This window comes from Bos mutus, chromosome 3 (assembly GCF_027580195.1).
Source record: "Bos mutus isolate GX-2022 chromosome 3, NWIPB_WYAK_1.1, whole genome shotgun sequence".
NCBI classification, from domain to species: Eukaryota; Metazoa; Chordata; class Mammalia; order Artiodactyla; family Bovidae; genus Bos; species Bos mutus.
This window is the reverse complement of record NC_091619.1, coordinates 97,663,902-97,683,428: the sequence shown is the minus strand read 5'-3', so window position 1 is coordinate 97,683,428 and position 19,527 is coordinate 97,663,902. Positions and strand designations below refer to the sequence as shown.

Sequence of the window (19,527 nt, the reverse complement as noted above, 5' to 3'; positions counted from 1 at the left end):
TTCTGTCATGTACCAGTTAGTTTATATGTCTGTCTCTCTGACTAGTCTATGAGTTGAAGGATAGGGATCATATTGATTCTTCTTTGTATCTGGTGTTAGCATAGGGCCTGGGATGTCATACCCAAATGATATTTACTTGAGTGAGTGAGACTTGGGCTTGGTGTGGAGGTCAGATAACGCTGCTGCAGATAAACCTCAGCTCATCCTAAAGAAATTTAGCCAGGCCCTGAAACCCTCCATCAGTACAGAAAATATCCTGGGTGGGCAGACATGTCCAAATTATATTCCTAAAAGATAGACTAGGAAAATGGGCTGAGCTGATCAGCCCATTTTGAGCCATATTGAGGCAAGACTCTTCTCATTCATCTCCCCTTCTGCGCAGCTACAGTTTCAACCCCTGGGTTTTCCTGCCCCCTATGTGTGGAGGTGACTTAGCCCTGGGCTCCACCTCTGCCCCCACCCCGCAGGCAGGAACCATCGAGGAGAAGATCTTTCAGCGTCAGAGCCATAAGAAAGCACTGAGCAGCTGTGTGGTGGATGAGGAGCAGGATGTGGAGCGACACTTTTCTCTCGGCGAATTGAAGGAGCTGTTTACCTTGGATGAGGCTAAGCTCAGTGACACACATGACAGGTGGGTGGGGTGCCTCTGCTGGCCATTATCTCTGAACACCCTGCACAGCATGGAGCTGGGACCCACAGTAACCACACTTCTGTCCTCTGCCCCCAGGTTGCGCTGCCGGCGCTGTGTCAACAACCACCAGGTCTGGCCACCCCCTGACGGTTCTGACTGCACCTCAGACCTGGCTCAGTGGAACCACAGCACTGATAAGCGGGGGCTCAAGGATGAGGTACTCCAGGCTGCTTGGGATGCTGCCTCCACTGCCATCACCTTTGTTTTCCACCAGCGTTCCCATGAGGAGCAGCGGGGCCTCCACCTTTAACCAGCTGGTCTGGTGTGTAGCTGTTAGAGGAAAGAGATGGGAAAAGGGGACTCCCTGCCCAATAGGGCACTGTTGGATTTTGTTCTCTGAGAGAAAAATCAAGAAGGGCTGCATGATGTTTGCCCAAAATTTATTTTATAAGAAAAATTTTGGTTAAAAAAAAGAAAGGAATAAAGGTATGAAAGGGACTGAGGCCTGGAAGCAGCATGGTAAGCCCAGCAGAGAGGAGAGGCCTGGTAATGGGCACTCCTATCCTTCACTAAAGCCTGGGTACCTGCTTGAGAAAGGAAAGCAGGAACCCTGGGGCAGGGAAGGGGACGGGGGCTGTCCTCAGTGATTGATGACCACTGAAACCTCCCGGCCCAGTACTGGGTAAGGAACCCAAAGGCTCCAAACCCAGGTGTGGGAATGCCTTTGCTGGGCCCCGTCAAGGCCTCCAGGACCTCAGTGCAAGGGAAAAAGGAAAAAAGAGAAAAAAGGTAGCAGAAAGAGAAAGACAGAATTGGTGCTGGGAGTTCTGGGCAGCCCATGCCTCAGCCCCTGCAAGCTGATGGTACTGAGCATGGGCCTGTGAGGCCTGGGCCCATCACATGGTGCTGACATAATCTGCGAAGGCTTGCGATGAGTCCCACGAGTCGCTAACCACATGGCAGGTGGCCCGGAGCCGCCGGATGGCTTCCCTGGCTGTGACTGCATCCTGGTCCAGCCAGTTCTGGAAGAGGCGCAGGTGACCAAAGGCCCCACGGCCCCAGCGCTCCAGCCGCTTGGCGAACTCCAGAAGCCCATCTGGCTTGATGCAGTTGGAACTGGTAGGGGTGAGGATCAGAAACCCAGGAATCAATCCCTGGTCTGTGTCCCTGCAGCTTTATCCCTTGTCATTCCCCACCCCCACGGGTACCTGATATCCAGCTGACAGAGAGAGGAGGATGAATCTTCCGAGAAAACATCTGCCAGGGCCAGTAGGCCAGCATTCCCTGGGGAGATGGGGAGAAATGCTCATGACCTTTACCCCAGAATAGGAAACAAAGGTATCCCAACCCAATTCTGGCTGGAGAGAAGCCCAGTCTCCTAAAGCCCCAGCACAACTGTATCCCAACCCCTGTCTTCCCAGTGGAGAGGTATGTGCCTTCACCCACTGAGTTTCTAGGTCAGAGGACTGGCTCCTTCCCCCTCTCCCTCCTCAGGGCCCTGTCCCCACCCAGGCGGTTCCCTGGCAGCCGGAGGCCCTTCAATGTGGAGTTGCCCTTCATAGCAGCAACCATCTCGGGCAGAAATTGGGCTGGGCGCTTCTCAAACAGACGGCAGAAGGAGAAGGTAATCTCTGTAAAGAAAAATTGGAACAAGTTCTGGTGGCAGCCTGAGAACTGGTGCTGTCCCACCTGTCCCCAGGGCCTTAAAAAGGGTTATAAGCATTTTATAGAGTCCCAGGAGAAAATAGTTTGTCCAAACCCTCAAGCAAGGTTGCAACTAAGTCAGGATTCAAACCAGAGACTGAGCCTATGTGGAGACTCTCTAGATGGACAGTTCTCCATTCACTTCCTTTTATGCAGGGGTGGACATTAGTGACAAGTCTATGAGGGGGGCCTGATAGCACATTTATCCCTTCCCACCACCATCACTTCTGTCAGCTAGTGGAAGGTAAGAATACTTTCAGGTGAGGTAATTTACAAGTGAATAATTTCCCATGTTTAGTATAGGAATGGTTAGGTTGGGGACTATCTAGAAGGAAGGTGATGCAGGTTCTATAATTTTAGTTATGAGGACGTAAGACTAAGAAAAGAACTATGGCTTGTTGATTCAGTGAGACCGTGGCAGTTCTGCAGTGAGGACCAATGAGTCCCTGGGTTCTAGATGAAGAACTTACCCTGAAGAGTCAGATTCTGTAGCAAAAAGAGCACCTCACTCTGACAGTCAGCCAGATTCATGTCGTGGAAGCTCAGCCTCTTTAGGGTTAGGTTATACTCTGGATTGGGAGAAAGTTCATGGACCTTAGCTTTCCCAAAGAACAAAGTCCCCTTCTATTCTCTTCCCTTTATCATTCTAGCTGGATCATACCTTTGAGTGTCTGCAACACAAGCCCAAAATCTTGGGGAGATGCAAAGGTGGCACTATCCAGGGACAATTGCTGCAGAGAACCTGAGGCCTTCAGTACAGAGCAGAGCAGTGGGGCTGGCTGGGCTCCCCGTGGAAATCCCATCTCCAGCTGTTCCAGGCAGTTTTCTGGATATGGTAGGAAGAGAAGATTCCAACTGGTTATATCTACTTCACTCCCATTGCAGGTCTCATCCTGTACTTAAGGGATTCACTGAAAAATCATTTATTCATCTACTTGTCCTTGAGTGCCTATATGTGCTGGCAGGATGCTAATACACAGTTTAGTCCTTGCCCTTAACGGTGCTTTTAATCCAAGAAGACTACTCAGACACAAGTATAGTAAAAGAGTATGCACAATGGTGGGCTCAAGTGACACCAGTGGTAGAGAACCTGCCTGCCAATACAGGAGACATAAGAGACGTGGGTTTGATCCCAGGATCGGGAAGATGCCCTGGAGAAGGAAATGGCTACCTACTCCAATATTTTTGCCTGGAGAATCCCATGGACACAGGAGCCTGGTGGGCTGCAGTCCATGGGAGTCACAAAGAATCAGACATGACTGAAGCAACTTAGCATATGCAGAATGGTGGGATATGAGACACGTAGGAACTAAGAGAACATATAACATTGGGACCCATCAGTTCGTTTCTTGGTTCAGACTCCTTTCTGGAGTGGATGTGCCAGTGACTCCCTACTAGGCTAGTGTTGGTCTGAGATCTATCCAGCCCATGGTTATCTTGAAAACTGAAGTTCACTCAGTTGTGTCCCAAGTCTTTGTGACCCCATGGACTCTACAGTCCATAGAATTCTCCAGGCCAGAACACTGGAGTGGGTAGCCTTCCCTTCTCCAAGGGATCTTCCCAACCCAGGGATCAAACCCAGGTCTCCCACATTGCAGGAGAATTCTTTACCATCTGAACCACCAGGTAAGCCCATCTTTAAGATTAGCAGGCTCTAAAGGGAACAAATTATAGATAGCCAGGAATGTGGTGGTTTAAGAGACCTGGATTAGAAATCTTTTGCCTGGCCCACACAAATACACCTGCACATTTGTGAGGAAATACACGCACACAATGCTTCACCTGGTATCTCCTCATCCCCAATTACGTTGCTAGGGGGCCCTGCATTCCCAGGCACAGCTGGGTTGTCCCTCTGGCTGGGGTGGTCCACACGGATAGAGAGGACCCGCAGCAGGGGCAGGGCTCGCACAATGGCACGTGTCAGCTCCAGGATGGGCAGTGGTGAGAACAGGTCACTGAGATGCAGGGCACGGAGGCGGCATCCAGCCTGGACTGACAGGGCCCGCAGGCTGTCCAGTAGACGGAAGATATTAGAGCCCAGGCCTATGGCAGGAAAGACATTAGGTCAATCGTGGGAGTTACATCAGGGATAACATTCAGAGACAACTTCAGATATTGATTAAACTACCAAATCTGAGCTCTGGATCAGATTATTTTCAATGATTCTCAATTATTCATCCATTGTCTTGCTTTTTCCTCAGGTAACCAGCCGACTGGTGTCTATTCTACTGGGTCATACCCTCAAGCATCAGTCAGGCCAGAGTCACAAAACATGATAGAATGTGGGGCAGCATGTGGTTGCTAGCTGTATGATGGACCTAAACAGTACAGACCTCTGGACTTTTCCTGTAGGTCATGGGTAACATCTAAAACTAAGCTGGAGAATGACAGTGATCCAACAGGGAATACTTTAAAAGGGTCATTGGGTGGGAATGGGGCAGAAAACCATATCCCACAGAAGGGAGTAGTAGAATCCAGAAAGGTTAGGGTAATTAATGCCACAAAGCAAATAATTCTGTGGAAGCTACACACCTTTATCTCTGGACTGAGCAGGCTCCTGTTGATTCATTTAAACCTTAACCAGCCCTAGTAAATAGTTTTTTTTTTTTTTTTTTGCTAGATAAGTCATGGGCAGCAGATCTTGTTCCTACCTGATAACAAAAGCATGGGATGAGAACTGGGGAAATAAGAGTATTGTGAAAATAAAAGGATGGCTACTTAGCACCCAGGCTAGCTTACATCAGTAAAGACTTTGCAGGCAGGTCCTAAACAAGCTAAAAGGTGGAAGAAGAGTGGCTGGCAGAGTGAACTTTGCATATATCAAGACCTGAAGGAGAAAGTAGCAGGTTCCAAGAACTGAAAAATTCTCAATTTGGCTGGTGTGTGAAGTATAAGGGAGGGAAGTATTCAACTATAAAGGTGAGCAGGGATAAGAACATGAATGACCCTGTAAGTAAAACTTAAAAGTAGGTGACAAGAAGCCACTGAATTTTTAAATGAATGAGTTACAGATTTGCACTTTGAAATTACTTTGATTGTGGCATAAACAACTATGGTGAGTATGGACAAACTGCTGAAATGATGAATCCAGGTGAGAAGTAATGATAATCTGAATTAAGGATGTAGAGATAAGTGATTCTGAGAGATTGTAAAGATACAATTTGTATCTTTAATATATGTGGAATAAGAGAGATATCTTTAATGTATGTGGAGTAAGAATCCAGGTTTCTTTTGGGCAACTGAATCATCTGTGATGTCACTGAGAACAGAAGGAAGAAAATGAATTCAGCTTGGGGAATGCAGTTTATCAATACTGTGATTCCTAGTTGTCAGATGGAAAAACTGGTCTGGAGTTAAGATAATGTGCTAATGTCAAAATGGGGGTGTCTTGAGCATGGCTGGCCTTTGAAATCAAGGAAATGGACAAAATTGTCCAGGAAATGTAAAGTGGGAGAGCTTTGAGAAACTCTGAATATTAGGGCAAATAATGTCCAGAAAGGGAGAAAAAGTCAGAAATTTTTGAGGTTAGAAGTCAGACTATTACATGAAGAAAATGCAGAATAGTAGATGTCAAGAATATGAGGACTAAGAAGTATATACTGGACTTAGCAACACAGATAGCCTTGGTCACCTCTAGGTCCCCAATGCAGTAGAGGGAGTGTAAGCAAGGCTGAAGTGGCTGTGAGAAGAAGAAAGCACAGATAACTCTTAAGGTTGTCTATGAAGGGCAGGAGAGAATAGGACAGTAGTTCATAAGTAGAATATATGGAGGAGATATGGTGGTAGTTTTGGGTGGATACCTGATCCAGAGAAGAGAGGCAGCATTAAGTAGTTAGTGCTTTAAAAGCATGAGTTCTGGAGCCAGGTCACCTGGGTTTGAATTCTAGGTCTATAATCTATCGACTTATCCTGGGCAAGTCACTTGGCTTCACAATTTTAAGGATTAAACCAGTTTTAAGAATATTTAAAGTATGTCAGACACATAATAGGCAGTATATAAAAGTTCTTATTAAGGCATTTGAAAAACAAGTTTTCCTAGGGAGGTGAGTGTATGGATCCAGAGCACAAGCAGATGAGTTAGCCTTAGACAGGACAGCCATTTATCCCACTGTGATGAAAAGAGTGCAAATGCAGAAGTTTATAGGCTGGTTAACAAATTGAAGGGACTTCATGTGTGATGGCTTCTATTTTCTCTGTGAAGCAGGTGAGATTTACTAGGAAAGGAAAAGAAGAAAGGATTTGGAAGTAGTAGAGTTAGGAATGGACCTGACATTGCAAACAGGGTTCATATGAGATTGATGACCAGGAATGTATACAGTACACTAATCTGCAATTGTGTGACTTTAGCAGCATTCAGCAACATAGGTAGATTCCTGGGTTCAGTCAGAACTGAAGTTTGGCTAGTTGGGCACAACAAGGTGGGCAAGACCTAAGGACTGTTTGGCAGGTTGCTGGTCTGATCTTTTTTTTAAAACAAGTGTCCCACACCTTTTTGTACAGCTCCTTTGATATGATAGGTAAGAGACAACCTCAGCCCTCTCCTTGGGCCTATATACATTATACTCTCCCACCTGCCCTTGGTTAGCCTACCATATCCAAAGTAGACTCTTCAGATTCTCACTGCTCCTCAGGAACCCCTGCTTCCAACTAGATCAAGCCATAGACCATATATCCATCTTCTGTAGCACTGAGTCTGCCACTAAGTCTCTTCCCTGAGGTGGGTAGGGCCACATCTCTGGCTTCCTGATCATATCCCCTATTCCCCCTGACGGGCACAGCTGGTGCTGCTGGGAAACCAAATCTCAGCCCTCCAGGGCACTCACCATTATAGGAGAGTGTGAGGCTCTCCAGAGACACCCAGGAGCTCAGCAGGTGGCACAGTGTCAGAGCCGCCTCTGTGGAGAGTGGAACTGTGAAAAGCTCCAAGGTGGAAATGCTGCGGAATCTTTGGGAGGCTTCCAGTGCTGGAAGCCCCAGGCAGCTGGGATCTGATCCATCCAAAGCTCCACAAGCCACTTCTCCGATCTCCATCTCTTCCCCATCCTCTTTCTCACCCGCCACAATGAAAACAAAGTCATACAGGTCTTCAGATTCTGCGCCACACCCCTGACGGGTGCGAGCACCCTTCTTCCCTGCAGCTCGCTTAAAACGCTTTAGGGGCTTAGGCTGTGGGGCTGAGCTGGCTGGAGCCCGTTTAGATGAGGATGTGGAAGAGGAAGCAGAGGCAGAGGAGGTGGTGGCTGGAGCAGAAGGTGGGCGTTTGGTGCCAGGAGCCTCATGGGAGGTGGCTGGAGGGAGGGGCTCCCTCTTAGAGTCTGTGCCGCCTGCTGTCAGGCTCTCCTGTGTGCTCCGGCGTGTTACCCGAGTGGCAGGTGCAGCTCTGGCCGTCTGCTTGGCTTCACTCTTTCGCCGGGAGGCCATCAGAGCTGCAGCACATCGCTCAGCAGCATCTCTGCGAGGCCGGCGTGAGCCCAGCAAAAGGGACCCTTCATCTCGGGATGGGGCCCGGCCTCGGGAGGCCTCTCCACAGAGGCGACAGGGCGGACCACCAGGGCCTGGCTGCCAGAAGCCAGCACTCATGGTGAGAATAAGAATGAAAAGGGCTGACTCGGGCACAGGCCAGGAGTACAGCGACACCTGGCTGACAGCCCCATGGTGAATAAGCTGATGTAACAGCTGCCGAAGTGACTGCTGAGCAGCCACATCGGAGAACAGCAAGTGGCGGAACTTAAGGGTGTGCAGGGAACTGGCCAGGGTCTCCAGAACCCTGCGGTTGGGCTCGGCCACCAGCTCAGTTGCACCCTGCAGCATGTTGCAGATGGTGAGTTGCCGGACGTGGCGGGAGCTATGCAGGAGAGGTGAGAAGCGCTGGTCACAAAGACGCCTGTCAGAAGACACATCAATGGTCCCACGTAGAACATGGGAAAAAAAGGCCTCCATAAACTTGGCTCGCCAACAGGTCACGCTCTGAAAAGCAGAGAACATTCCAGACAGCTGTGATACTAAGTGCTACCCACGGGATAGTTTCCTTCCAATAGCTAGCTATTTACTAAGCCAGTAAATGTTCTAAATAACATGCAAGTTCATTTAATCCTCATATCTTTGAGGTATATATTACTATTAGATCCAATTTACAGGTAAGAAAAACAAGGCACAAATGTCATTGCCTGTGGTTACATAATTAAGTGGTAGGATTAAGATTTGAAACTCAAGAGGGAATTCCTTGGCAGTCCAGTGGTTAGGACTCTGAGCTTTCACTGCCTATGGCCCAGGTTCAATACCTGGTTGGGGAGTAAGAATTCCACAAGCTGTGTGGTACAGCAAAAAACAAAACCTGAACCCAGGAAATTTGGTTCCAGAGACAATTTTGCCAAAATGTCCCTCAAGTGAAATACTTGTTCTATCACGTTTGTTTTTAGAATCTGATCCTACCTTTTCATTCTTATTGCTGCCACCTTTGTTCAGCCCCTTATTACCTAACACCTGGTACTTCATTAGCTTCCTGACTGCTCTCCTTGTTTCCCTTCCCAAACTTTTACACAAGTCCACTGGGTTTAATCTTTGTATTCAAAAACAACTCTGATTACACTATTCTCCAATACCCCTATTGAGTCCCCACTGCCAAGGGGATCAGGGCAGCAGCACATTTAAAGTTCCTCAGCCTGGCAGGGAAAGCTGTCCACAATATGGGCTCTGCCTTCTGGAGAAGCTGTATCTCCCACTTGCTCAGGAAAGCTCTGCTTTGGCAAAACTGGTCACCTCAGGGACCCAAACCTGCCTTTGTCCCTTCCTACATCTGCCAGAAATGCTCTCCACTGCCCAGACTTCCTGAAAGGACCTATCAACATTTTGCTCTTTGAGGCTGTTCATTTCTCCCTAAAATTGTAGATCTCACTGACTGCCCCCCCCCCAACCTCCTCCTTTTGGAACTCATACTCGACTATTCATGTCTTTAGACAATGGTAAATATGTCTCATGGTATTGTCACTCTCCCTGTGTACATCATGTCTCATCCCAACCAGATAAATTCCTGGAGAGGAGGGACCAAGTCTTAGTTTTCTCCAAGGCCATACTTGGATATGAGGTTTCACCAGTCTACTCTGATACATTCAGGAGAACTCTAAACACAAGTGATTTTTAACCTTTGGAATACATCAAATTTACTGTGGACTTTTTCTCCAAAATTCATATGCCATGTACCCAGACTTGGTGATTACATCTGAGGTAAGATGCAAGCATCTTTATTTTCAAATCTACCCCCAAATGATTCTGATACATATATCAGAGATTAGGAACTACTGCTACCTACCTCAAAAGGACCTGCCTACCTCAAAAGGCAAATACTTCTCTAAATCCCCATTCTCTCCTAAGGTGCACGGAAAGTCTGATGACTGAAAAGTGCCAGCTCTGCGACATACTCAACCTCTTCATTTGTAAAATATGGATAATATCACCTTCACAGGTTTGTTGTAAAGATCGAACTGGAGACTGTAAATGTAAATTCAAGCACTTTATAAACTGTAAAATATAAAATGTAACTTTACTGTTAATGATAATTACCCTACATGGGAAATGGACTTAATGGAGGCAAAGCCTGTTAAGCAGGGTGCTTATTCAGCCTGAAGCAAAGGTAGTAGGGGCCTGAGGTTCCTCAAATCTAAAAATAAGATACTTCTTTTGGCTTCTACCCTACCTCCATGCATTCCTCCTATCAGACTGACCCTCAAAAGAGGTTCTTGTCAGGAGCTAGGCTCCTATTCTCGGGCAAAAGTGTCATTCCCTTTGCTTGAGCTGTTGTTCCCTGAGAACGCTGTAATAATCATGAATGACTTCATGTTTGAGCTAACTGGATGGCACCAATAAGAAAGACCCCTCCAGCAGCAATGTGGGGGCATGAGGGGAGCAGGAAAAAATACCTGGTAACCAAATCTCTACTTAGCCTTAATAGAAGTAAAGAAGGTATTCCTGAATCCTTCAATCCATCCTCACTCAACACATTTTTCACACATTGCTGGCCCACACAATCTTGAAAGATACTTGCAGGTAACCCCAGCAAGGCTTTAACTTCACAAGTGAAGTAGATGGTTACTATGAGATCTGGGGCTAAGATTACAGACAAATGTGAAAATTAAGGTGTAAGTTTCCAACTATAAGGCATGTGGAATATGAACTGTAGATAACTAAATACTTGGGTTTTTCAGACATTTTATTGGTTCATGAAGACAATGGGAGAGAATACTTGAAATTGGAACACCTCAGACCTGTGATAACCAATGAAAGCAACATGACAGTGATTAAGAGCATTTGCTCCAGGGCCAGGCTGCCACAACTGGGTAGGTCTGCCATTCACAAACTGAAACTTAGGCAAATCACTTTTACTCTTTCTGTGTGTTTCATCATATATAAACTGAGGAAGATAACTATATCTACATGACAGAATTATGAGAATCAAATGTGTAAAAAAATTAGCTGACAACTAATGCATAGATAGCAACTCACTGTCACTTTTATTAATGCATAGACAGACAGCAACTCACTGTCACTTTATTCCATCACCAGCTTGTACAAGATTCTGTGCTAAAATTTCAAAGCTGAAAAATAACCTGAGAGATCTAGTAGTCCAAGCCACTCATTTTGTGGACTTGTACACTATAGTTCAGACAATGCAAAGTAATTTGAATATTTTCTTTTGGGAAATGACACACCATCAAAGAGGTGAAGTGGCATTTGCTTACCAACACAACTAATCCTTGGCCCATCCACAATGGGCTGGTAGCTCAGGTACTGGTCAGGAAGAAATGTGTGTACAAACCAGGGAGAGCTAAATATTTTCTTATACTAAACTTTTAGAGCCATACTCAACTATATATTGTCCATTGTTTTTCTGATAACAGGAATAGTTTATGGAAGCAAATCAAAAATCGTGTAAAACTTTCTGGAGGGTATATGTGACAAGCCATAGGTATTTGTGTTTATAACACTGAGACAATTCTGAACAGTTTCAAATTCTGGGCTTAAAAAATAAAAAAGAGTATACCACCACATCATTAAACATTTTTACCACTATTTAAATTTTAGAAATATTTAAGTATTTCTAGAATGACTTTATTAATAATTTTGAAAATATGGATGTGCTATATTTAATAATTTCTATATTATTGAATACTTAAATTGTTTATAACTTTGCTATAATGAACATCTGGAAATAAATCTTCATGAGTATCTCAGTTTTTATATACCATAAAATATAATTTTAGTTGAAGAATTTGAGCATTTTTTAAAGAATCTTGACAGTTATCACCAGATTACCCACCAAGAAAGTTGCAGCATTTCTGCTCCTGCCAACAACATATTAAAATGCAAGTTCTGCCCACCCCTGGAAGTATCTTTTAAAGAGGTAGAATTTTACTTTCCCATTTTCTATTATTAGTGAAATTGAACATTTTAAAAATTTATTGGAAATTTTTGTATACTTTGTGACTTATCCAAATCTTTATTCATTTTACTGTTTGCTTTTTTGTCTTATTCTCTGTATCCTTTTATTTTGCAAATATTGGTGCAAACATTCATAATTTCCTAGTTTATGCACCTTTTAAATCGTGTTTGGGCTTCCCTGGTGGCTCAGACCAATAAAGAATCTGCCTGCAAAGACCTGGGTTCCATCCCCCTGGGTTGGGAAGATCCTCTGGAGAAAGAAATGGCAACCCACTCCAGTATTCTTGGCCTGGAAGAATCTTTCACTAAATTGTATTTATAGTGTTGGCATTTTATGTGGCCAAATGTGTCTGTATATTTTTTTCTTATTGTTCTACCCATTTACTAGTGCTCTCTACTCTGAGACTAGATAACCAGTCACCTTTATTTTTAAAATTGTTTTGTGCTTTTACTTTTTACAAAGTAATCTTTAGTATAAATTTATTTATTATAATTGGAGGCTAATTACAATATTGTATTGGTTTTGCATATAGAAACTGAATATACTGTAAAGTGAAGCTCTTTTTTTAAATTTTACATTTATCTTTTAATTGAAGAACAATTGCTTTACAGAATTGTGTTGGTTTCTGCGAAACAAGACTCTTAACTATTTTTTCCAAATGGTTAACCAATCACTAGAGAACCATTTATTGAATAATCCTTTATTTCCTCATTGCTTTGTTTCCAGAATATCTCTTTTATTCTACAGATCTCTTAATATACACATACATTAGTACTACATAGTTTGAAATATTACTGCTTTATAATAGGGCTATGTCTATCTTGCTCACCACTGTATACTTAGAACCTAGCATAGTGCCTGGAACTGTACAATCACTTAATAACTGTTTAATTATGAATGAAGTGAAGGTTACTATTACGCAAAAGTGGGAAGTGGAAGAAGATACCCTCTGAAATGGATATGTTCCAAGTTAAGACCTTTGTGTAGGTGACTGTGAGGCCATCAGGCCTGGGGCTTCCTAAATATTCTGAAATACTCTGAGACAAGGAAACAGCTAACAAACAGACATTTCTTTCCAGGAAGCTTGAGATAATGGTGGAAAAAGCTTTCTCAAAGAGAAAGATACTACAATCTCCATCACTTCCTAGTCAACCATACTACCTGGGAAACACTGTGACAAAGTGAATCATGTTTCTTTAAAGACTGCAGAAAGCTATTTCCACTTTCTAACATCCTTGTGTCCACTTCTCTTCCTCTTAAGGCCTAAATCCTGTACATAATGCCTGATGATTTCGTTGGGCCTCAGTGTCTGTGCTGAACGGCAGGGATTGCATCTAGATCTGGAAGTGGGAAGCTAAAGGAGCTGAATGTTACTGAACCTAGTGTATACTCACAAAATAAATCTGCAGTTCCTGATAAGAGCTTGTTATCTTGTCATCTGGCCTCATTCACCATGTAACACCCAATTCAAATGATTACTTCCTAGGAAAGACTTGTTCTCTTTTCTTTCAACCTCCTTGCTACACTCAGTCATACGACTTGCCCTGCCATACATGATGTATTTGTTTGCAGATTTCCCCAGTAAACTGATAGTTTTTCAAGACTAGGGATTATGGCTGTACTTAAAATATTTAGCATAATACATGGTATGTGGTAAGCTGGAGTAAATGTTTATTGAAATTAGTCTGTCCTGTCACCTGATTATGCAGCAGCAACAGAGATGAGAGCTCCATTGAGTTATAGCTGAACCAATGAATAATAGAATCTTAGGGCTAAGAGGAGTCCTAAAAGTCATCTTGTCCAACATCTCCAACAATGCTGAATTTCTTTTACAATACCCTTGTGTCAGGTGGTTATCTAGACTCTATAAACACTTAGTGATGGGAAGCTTATTACCTTTGGAATTAGCTTGTTTCATCACCAATAAGCACACAGTTTAAAAATTCTACATTCAGCTTAGCAAAAAGTTATCTTCCTTTAGCTTCCACTCAGAACAAACCTATTAATCCCTCTTTCAGATATTTCAAGACAGTTCATATTGCTCAAGTCTTCTTTTTTTCAGGACAAATATCTCCAGTCTTCCAAATGTGACTCACAAGATGTGGCTTTGACTTCTTTCTCCATACTCCAGGGATAGCCTGACCACTGCAGAGTCAAGCAGGTCTATCATCCCCCATGTCCTTCAGTCTACATTATAGTTACATTAGTTCACACAGTTCAGGATACAGTCATTATATGAGTGGTTTCAGCACACTGCAGACCAAACCCCCTTAATCATTTTTATACTAGCTGCTGCTCAGCCAGACCCCTCCACCCACTACCCTGAGGTCATGAAATTGGAATTTTTTAGACTCAAGAGTTGGTTTATTCTGTTCAATTTCATCCTGTTAGGTGTGACCATTGTTCCAGCCCTATCAAGACCTGAATCCAGGTTCTGCCATCCAATATCACTATCTTTCCCTGTTTTATGTCACCTGCAAACATGGTGAACAAGTCAGTCAGTGACAAACAGGAAAGAACTTTGTGACAAGCCCTTGCAGCCGTCTTCTCAAATTCATCCCATGCCTGCCCCTGCACTTTACCAGTACCCAGCTTGTGTGTGTGTTCTATTCCTGCTTTCACCATGTAGTGAGGCCAGAGCTCTACCTGGTGCCTTAACTTACTTCCAAACTGGAAGGCCTTGTCTTCATCAGCTCATCCCATAGTCGGCGCCAAATGGCCTGAGTGGAGAGGCCTGTAGAGAGAAATAACACATTTACTTGGCTGCTCCTTGGTCTCCATGACTGAAGTACATCAGCCTTTTAATGTCCTTTTCTAGGTTCACAGGAGCAATATGGCAGACTGGTAAAGAGCACTGGCTCTAAAGACAGACTGTTTAGGTTTAAATACCAGAACAGTCTAGCTGTGTGACTTTGAGCAAGTTACTTAATTTTTCTGTACCTCAGTTTCATTATCTACAAAATGTAGTTAATAATAGTAATTTTGCAAAATTGATGAAAATATTAAATAAGTTTCTCCAGATAGAGTGCCTAAGACAATGCTTGAGACAAGGATGAATGTTAGCTGTTAACATGTATTTAATGAGGAGCTTAGGAGGTAGTCTGATAAAACAGAAAAACTAAAATTTCAAAAGATCTGGGCTTGGGAACTCCTTGGCGGTGGAGTGGTTAGGACTAGGTGCTTTCACTGCCAGGGGCTGAGTTTAATCTCTTATTGGGAAACTAAGATCCTCAAGCCATGAGGCAAGACCAAAAATGCCCAAAACAAAAGATCTGTGTTCTACCTGGCTTTGCTCTTAATTGTGGTGTGCTTGTGGTTTCATTTTTATTAGTATAATGGGGATTAAATACTTGTTTTGTGTTTCACAGGACATTGAGAAATCAGATAAGAAAATAGGTGTGAGGGTACTTTTTGAAAAGCATGAAGTTCTATGCAGGTATCAAGTGTCATATTTACCTGAAGAACATCATGGTGCCTTGCTTACAATCACTGAGAAAGAGACAGAAAAACACTCACCTTTCTTGAGGGCAGTTTCCTCAATCCTCTCCAAGTAATATATATTGAGCAGAGGTAAGATGCTTTGAAGTATTGGGCCTGGGAGGGCTACAAAAACCAAACACAAAATTTACTTTTTTCTCCCAGGGTTACAAGCATTATTTATTCTACTGGAAAGGAAAACAGAAAGACTTCTCACTTGACAAGTAGAAATCTTTAGACGCTAACCTAAGTCTAATTCAAACTCTGGTCCACTTATCTTCAGACACTTAGTTTGCAGTGGGAATTTCAGAGGCATGCACATCTTCAAGGGTGAGATAATCCCACAAAGCAAGCAGATGGGCTCATTTAGGAGCTGGCAGCTCACTTCTGCCCAAGCATAATGAACCATTCTGCACTTAAAAGGTCCTATTGAATATGTGTGATTAAAAAAAGTCTTTTATAATCTGAGCCCTACTAACTTCTCCAGCTCCCTGCTTTGCCCCCTATACTTCAGTCATACTAAACTACCTTTTTTCATTTACCTACCTCCCTGCTTTCTGCCTCTGCCTTTGTTATGCTGTTCTCTCCATCAGGAATGCTCTTGCCATTTTCAGCATATCAACTACTCATCTTTCATGTATCACATGCCCTTTACTAAGCCTTCTCTGGATTCCCTTCTCACTCTTCCAGACTGGCCACTTCCATCCTTTGGGCTCCCACTGTACCCTGAACTAGTACTTTCCTATGAAGAATAGAAATAATTAGGTTCTATACTCTTAATTCAATATATCTTAAAAACAAAACTCGCTCTTGCTAACTTCCCTAGATCTGAGAGGCATTATAATATTGTGGCTAAATGGTATAGTCTCTAGAGTTGGGACAAAACTGGGTGAAATGCTGATTGTATCACTTAGTTAATTATGAATTCATGGACAAATTAATGTCTTTGAGCCTCAATTTCCTTAATTTTAAAATGGAGATAATAATAACTACCTCTTAAGATTGTTGTGAAAATTAAAGAAGACCATATTTGTAGACTTGAAGAGACCAGACTTGAAGACTGTTGCTGGCCATAATTTCACTAAACTTTAGCTATTATTATTCCTATTCTGTCAAAAGCTTCTCTGTTCTGCCAAGAACAAGTTTTAAGATCTTGATACCTAAGGAAATTCTTTTAAAACTTACATTCCAGGACCTTTTATCCTTACTTGTGCAGTAACTGAATCCTGATATCCAAGAGCTTAGTACAGTTCTTTGTACATAGTAGGTACTCAATGTATCCACTGAAGAAGAGCATTAATTCCGTTTGCTAATATACTAATGAAATCTCTTTACTGCATTCAAGATAAAGTCCAAGTTCCATATCCTGGCATTCAAGGTATAACATACCTGTTCTATTCCTCATTATATCCTTTCCTGCTGGCTCTACTCATTTTCCCCTTCTCTCTCCCTACACAAAGAAATGCTAGTGCACTACTTCCAGGAAGGCTTTCTTGGCTGTTAGCCCACACTGAGACCTTGCTCCAAAATAGCACTGCTAGCAGGCCTCTTACTTGGCCCTTCTAAGAGGCCTAACTTGATTCAGCTCTTTCTGTGTGACTGTCCACCTGGGCAAGGCCCATAGGAGCTCTTCCTCCTCTGTCCCTCCAATATGCTCCTCTCTGTAGAGCCATCCCCTTTCACAGACATTCTCATCCCCTATTATTCACAAACTCTTCTCTACCTTTCCTCAATCTTCTTAAGCCAGGCTCTTCCTCGCTTCTTTTCGTGTGTGTGTGTGTCAGTTGTGTCCAACCCTGCAACCCCATGGACTGTAGCCCGCCAGGGTCCTCTGTCCACGGAATTTTCCAGACAAGAATACTGGAGTCAGTTGCCATTTCCTCCTCCAGGCGATCTTCCTGACCCAGAGATCGAACCGGAGTCTCTTCTTTTTAGCTCATATCTTTAATGCTTTGCTTTCCCAACTTGGGAACTTCACCCTCAGTCCTAGTCCCTCTTAGTTAGGTTTAGCATTCTAGACGCTCCGGGCTGACAAAGCCAGATCCACTGTATCTTCTTCCAAATTCCCCAGGACTTTTCTGAGTCTCCTGCCCAGATTCACTGAGACTTTTCTCCCATTCCCTCTGGGTCAGCTTGACCCTATTCTTTTTAGTTGTTGGTCCAGGGCCTCCACAATCCCCTCCCCCTCACCAGGCCTGAGGACTGCTAACAGCCTTCCCTCACCAGACAAGACACTTGGGCCTCTTCAGGAAGGGTGCCCCACCCCCACTTCACCAAGGGCCTTCCTACATCCTTGGACCTCCTTAACCACTCCACAGCTTTGGGGCTTATTCCTGAAGGTCCAGCTCCCCACATTTCAGGGTCTTTTCTCCACATCGGCCTCCTCAGGGTGTAATCCAAATCCCCCATCCCAGGACCTTAAGCCCCGACTCCTGACCTTACGGGAGGCCTTCCTCAGGCCTTCCTCCAGGCAAAGACACCACCACACTCTCTGAGGCCTACACTAGACCCTCTTACCGCCAGGGCCTAGGGCCTCCTCTCCTGCCATCCGCTCCCCCGTCCCGGGGCCTCCGGCCTGGCCTGGCCTGAGATCTCCTCACCCAACTTCAGCCCAGGCCTCCGGCCCCACCCCCTCGCTCCAGCAGTCTGTCAGGCCCAAGGCCTCCTAGGCCCAGGCAGGCAGGCCTACCCCCAGAGCTCTCACTTTCCTCTTTCACACTCACTATCGTGCCCAGGTCGTCCACTCGCGTTTTCCTCCTCAGCCGCCTGGCTGCCACCAGCAGTACCCAATCCATGGCCCGGCCTCCTCGCGCCCATCCGCCTGCAGGCCTCCCTCCGTTACTCCGCTTGCCCCGCCGCCGCTGTACTGCCAGGCCCCCCGACAGGCTAGTCGGCTCACCGTCCCAGGCCCTCATCCCAGTGCCCCCGGCCACCCGCCTTTGCTACTCAGCCTGGGCGCCCTCAACCCAGGCCGGGCCTGGCGGTCCCGGCCGCTTTCAGGCCCCGGGCCTTCTTTCACTCCACCCGGACCCAGTCCTCCAAGCGGCGCCGCGCCCCCTCCCAGTTCGGGTTCCCCAGGCCCTCGCCGCGCCTGGGGCCTCCGTGGCCCTTCCCGCCTGTCCGTCATTCGCGCCTCAGTCGATTGACCCGCTCCGGGCCTCCCTTCACCCGCTCTCTGGCCCTTCCTCGCCGCTCCGGCCAATCCGAGCGGCCTCCGGCGCTCCGAGTCCTGCCCGTCAGTCAGTCGCTCACTCAGTTTGGTACCCGAGGCCCTGGCCGTCAGTCAGTCAGCTCCCTCCAGCCCCGGGCCGTCAGAAAGGCCTCGGCGCCCCGAGCCTTTCGGCCTCTCCCGCAGCCCCATCCCTTCACTCTCCAGTCCACTGGCTGCCCTCGCCCAGCGGCTTGGCCTCCACAGCCCCCACGGTCTGTCAGGCAGACAGCGGAGGCCGCGCGCCGTCAGTCTGGTTACGTTGCCCTGGGCCTGGCCTCCTGGCCTTAGGCCGGGCCTCCAGGCCTCGGCCCCCGCCCCCAAGTAGCAGTGCCATCCCTGCCCGTCCGTTCGACATCCGAGGTTCTGCAGCCCGACCCAGTCCGAGTGTCACTTCGGTGACCAAGGCCCGGCTAGTCACTCCTGCCTCTTGTCGCCCGGGCTCTGCCCGCTTCACCCCAGACTGGGCCTCCTGGCCTCGCCCCCCGAGCCCCCCAGCCAGGCCGCGGTGCGGGTCCACCTGCCAGTTTGGTCTCCGTCTTTACTGTGCACAGTCCTGCCAGTCACAGAATTCTTGCTCCGTCCCGAAGGTCTGACTTCCAGTGCCCAGAGCTGGGCCTTGCCCCAGGCCTCCTGGCCTCGCCCCCCGCGCCCCCCGGCCGCTGGGCCGCCTCCGTTCGTTGCCAGTGGTAGCCCCTCATCCCGCGACTTACCCCACACCCCGCTTTCCAGAACCCCCATATGGGCGCTCACCGCCCGCCCGCACAGCTCGAACAGGGCGGGGGGAGCGCTGGGGCCCGAGGCCGAGCTCTTCGCTGGCGCCGCCTCCCGGGACGTGGCCTCCATGGTCGTTGCTGCCGCTACCTCACAGAACCAGCAACTCCGGGCGCGCCAGGCCTCGGGCGCCGCCATCTTGGGGAGGTGCGCGAGTCCGCGAGTAGCAGTCTCGGGCCGCCATCTTGAAAAGGTCAGCAGTTAGGACGGTTCCATCGACGATGTGGGGAAGACTGGGAACTGCGCTAAAAGAATATCAAGTATTTCTGCATACTTCCCAAGTTTCTTAGAAAGCAA

The 19,527-nt window shown here is 46.2% G+C and overlaps 2 protein-coding genes across 6 annotated transcripts in view; one reads left to right on the top strand and one right to left on the bottom strand.

Annotated features, from left to right (window-relative positions):
- The window catches only part of RAD54L (RAD54 like), a 38,571-nt gene extending 25,259 nt beyond the window's left edge, over positions 1-13,312 (top strand). For 3 of the 4 annotated variants that reach the window (XM_070368120.1, XM_070368119.1, XM_005894223.3), the window contains exons 17-18: positions 468-631; positions 728-1,129. In XM_070368120.1, the coding sequence (XP_070224221.1) occupies positions 468-631; positions 728-941 (378 nt within the window). In that variant the 3' untranslated portion in view covers positions 942-1,129. Of the gene's footprint in view, positions 1-467; positions 632-727; positions 1,130-9,706; positions 9,798-10,536; positions 10,669-13,032 lie in introns of those variants that run through there. The other variant, XR_011463725.1, reaches the window with a different exon arrangement.
- On the bottom strand, positions 1,055-19,416 carry LRRC41 (leucine rich repeat containing 41). 2 transcript variants are annotated; one of them, XM_005894222.2, is made up of 10 exons: positions 19,170-19,416; positions 15,288-15,374; positions 14,435-14,505; positions 7,159-8,302; positions 4,118-4,378; positions 2,997-3,161; positions 2,806-2,904; positions 2,140-2,262; positions 1,840-1,915; positions 1,055-1,747 (listed from the first exon to the last, which is right to left on the bottom strand). In XM_005894222.2, exons 1-10 carry the CDS (start codon positions 19,366-19,368, stop codon positions 1,528-1,530), a joined length of 2,445 nt encoding a protein of 814 aa, XP_005894284.1. In that variant the 5' UTR covers positions 19,369-19,416; the 3' UTR covers positions 1,055-1,527. The 2 variants fall into 2 exon arrangements, with proteins under 2 accessions (XP_005894284.1, XP_070224219.1); XM_070368118.1 differs by lacking the exon at positions 19,170-19,416 and adding an exon at positions 16,972-19,024.
- Between the last annotated feature and the right edge of the window lie 111 nt (positions 19,417-19,527).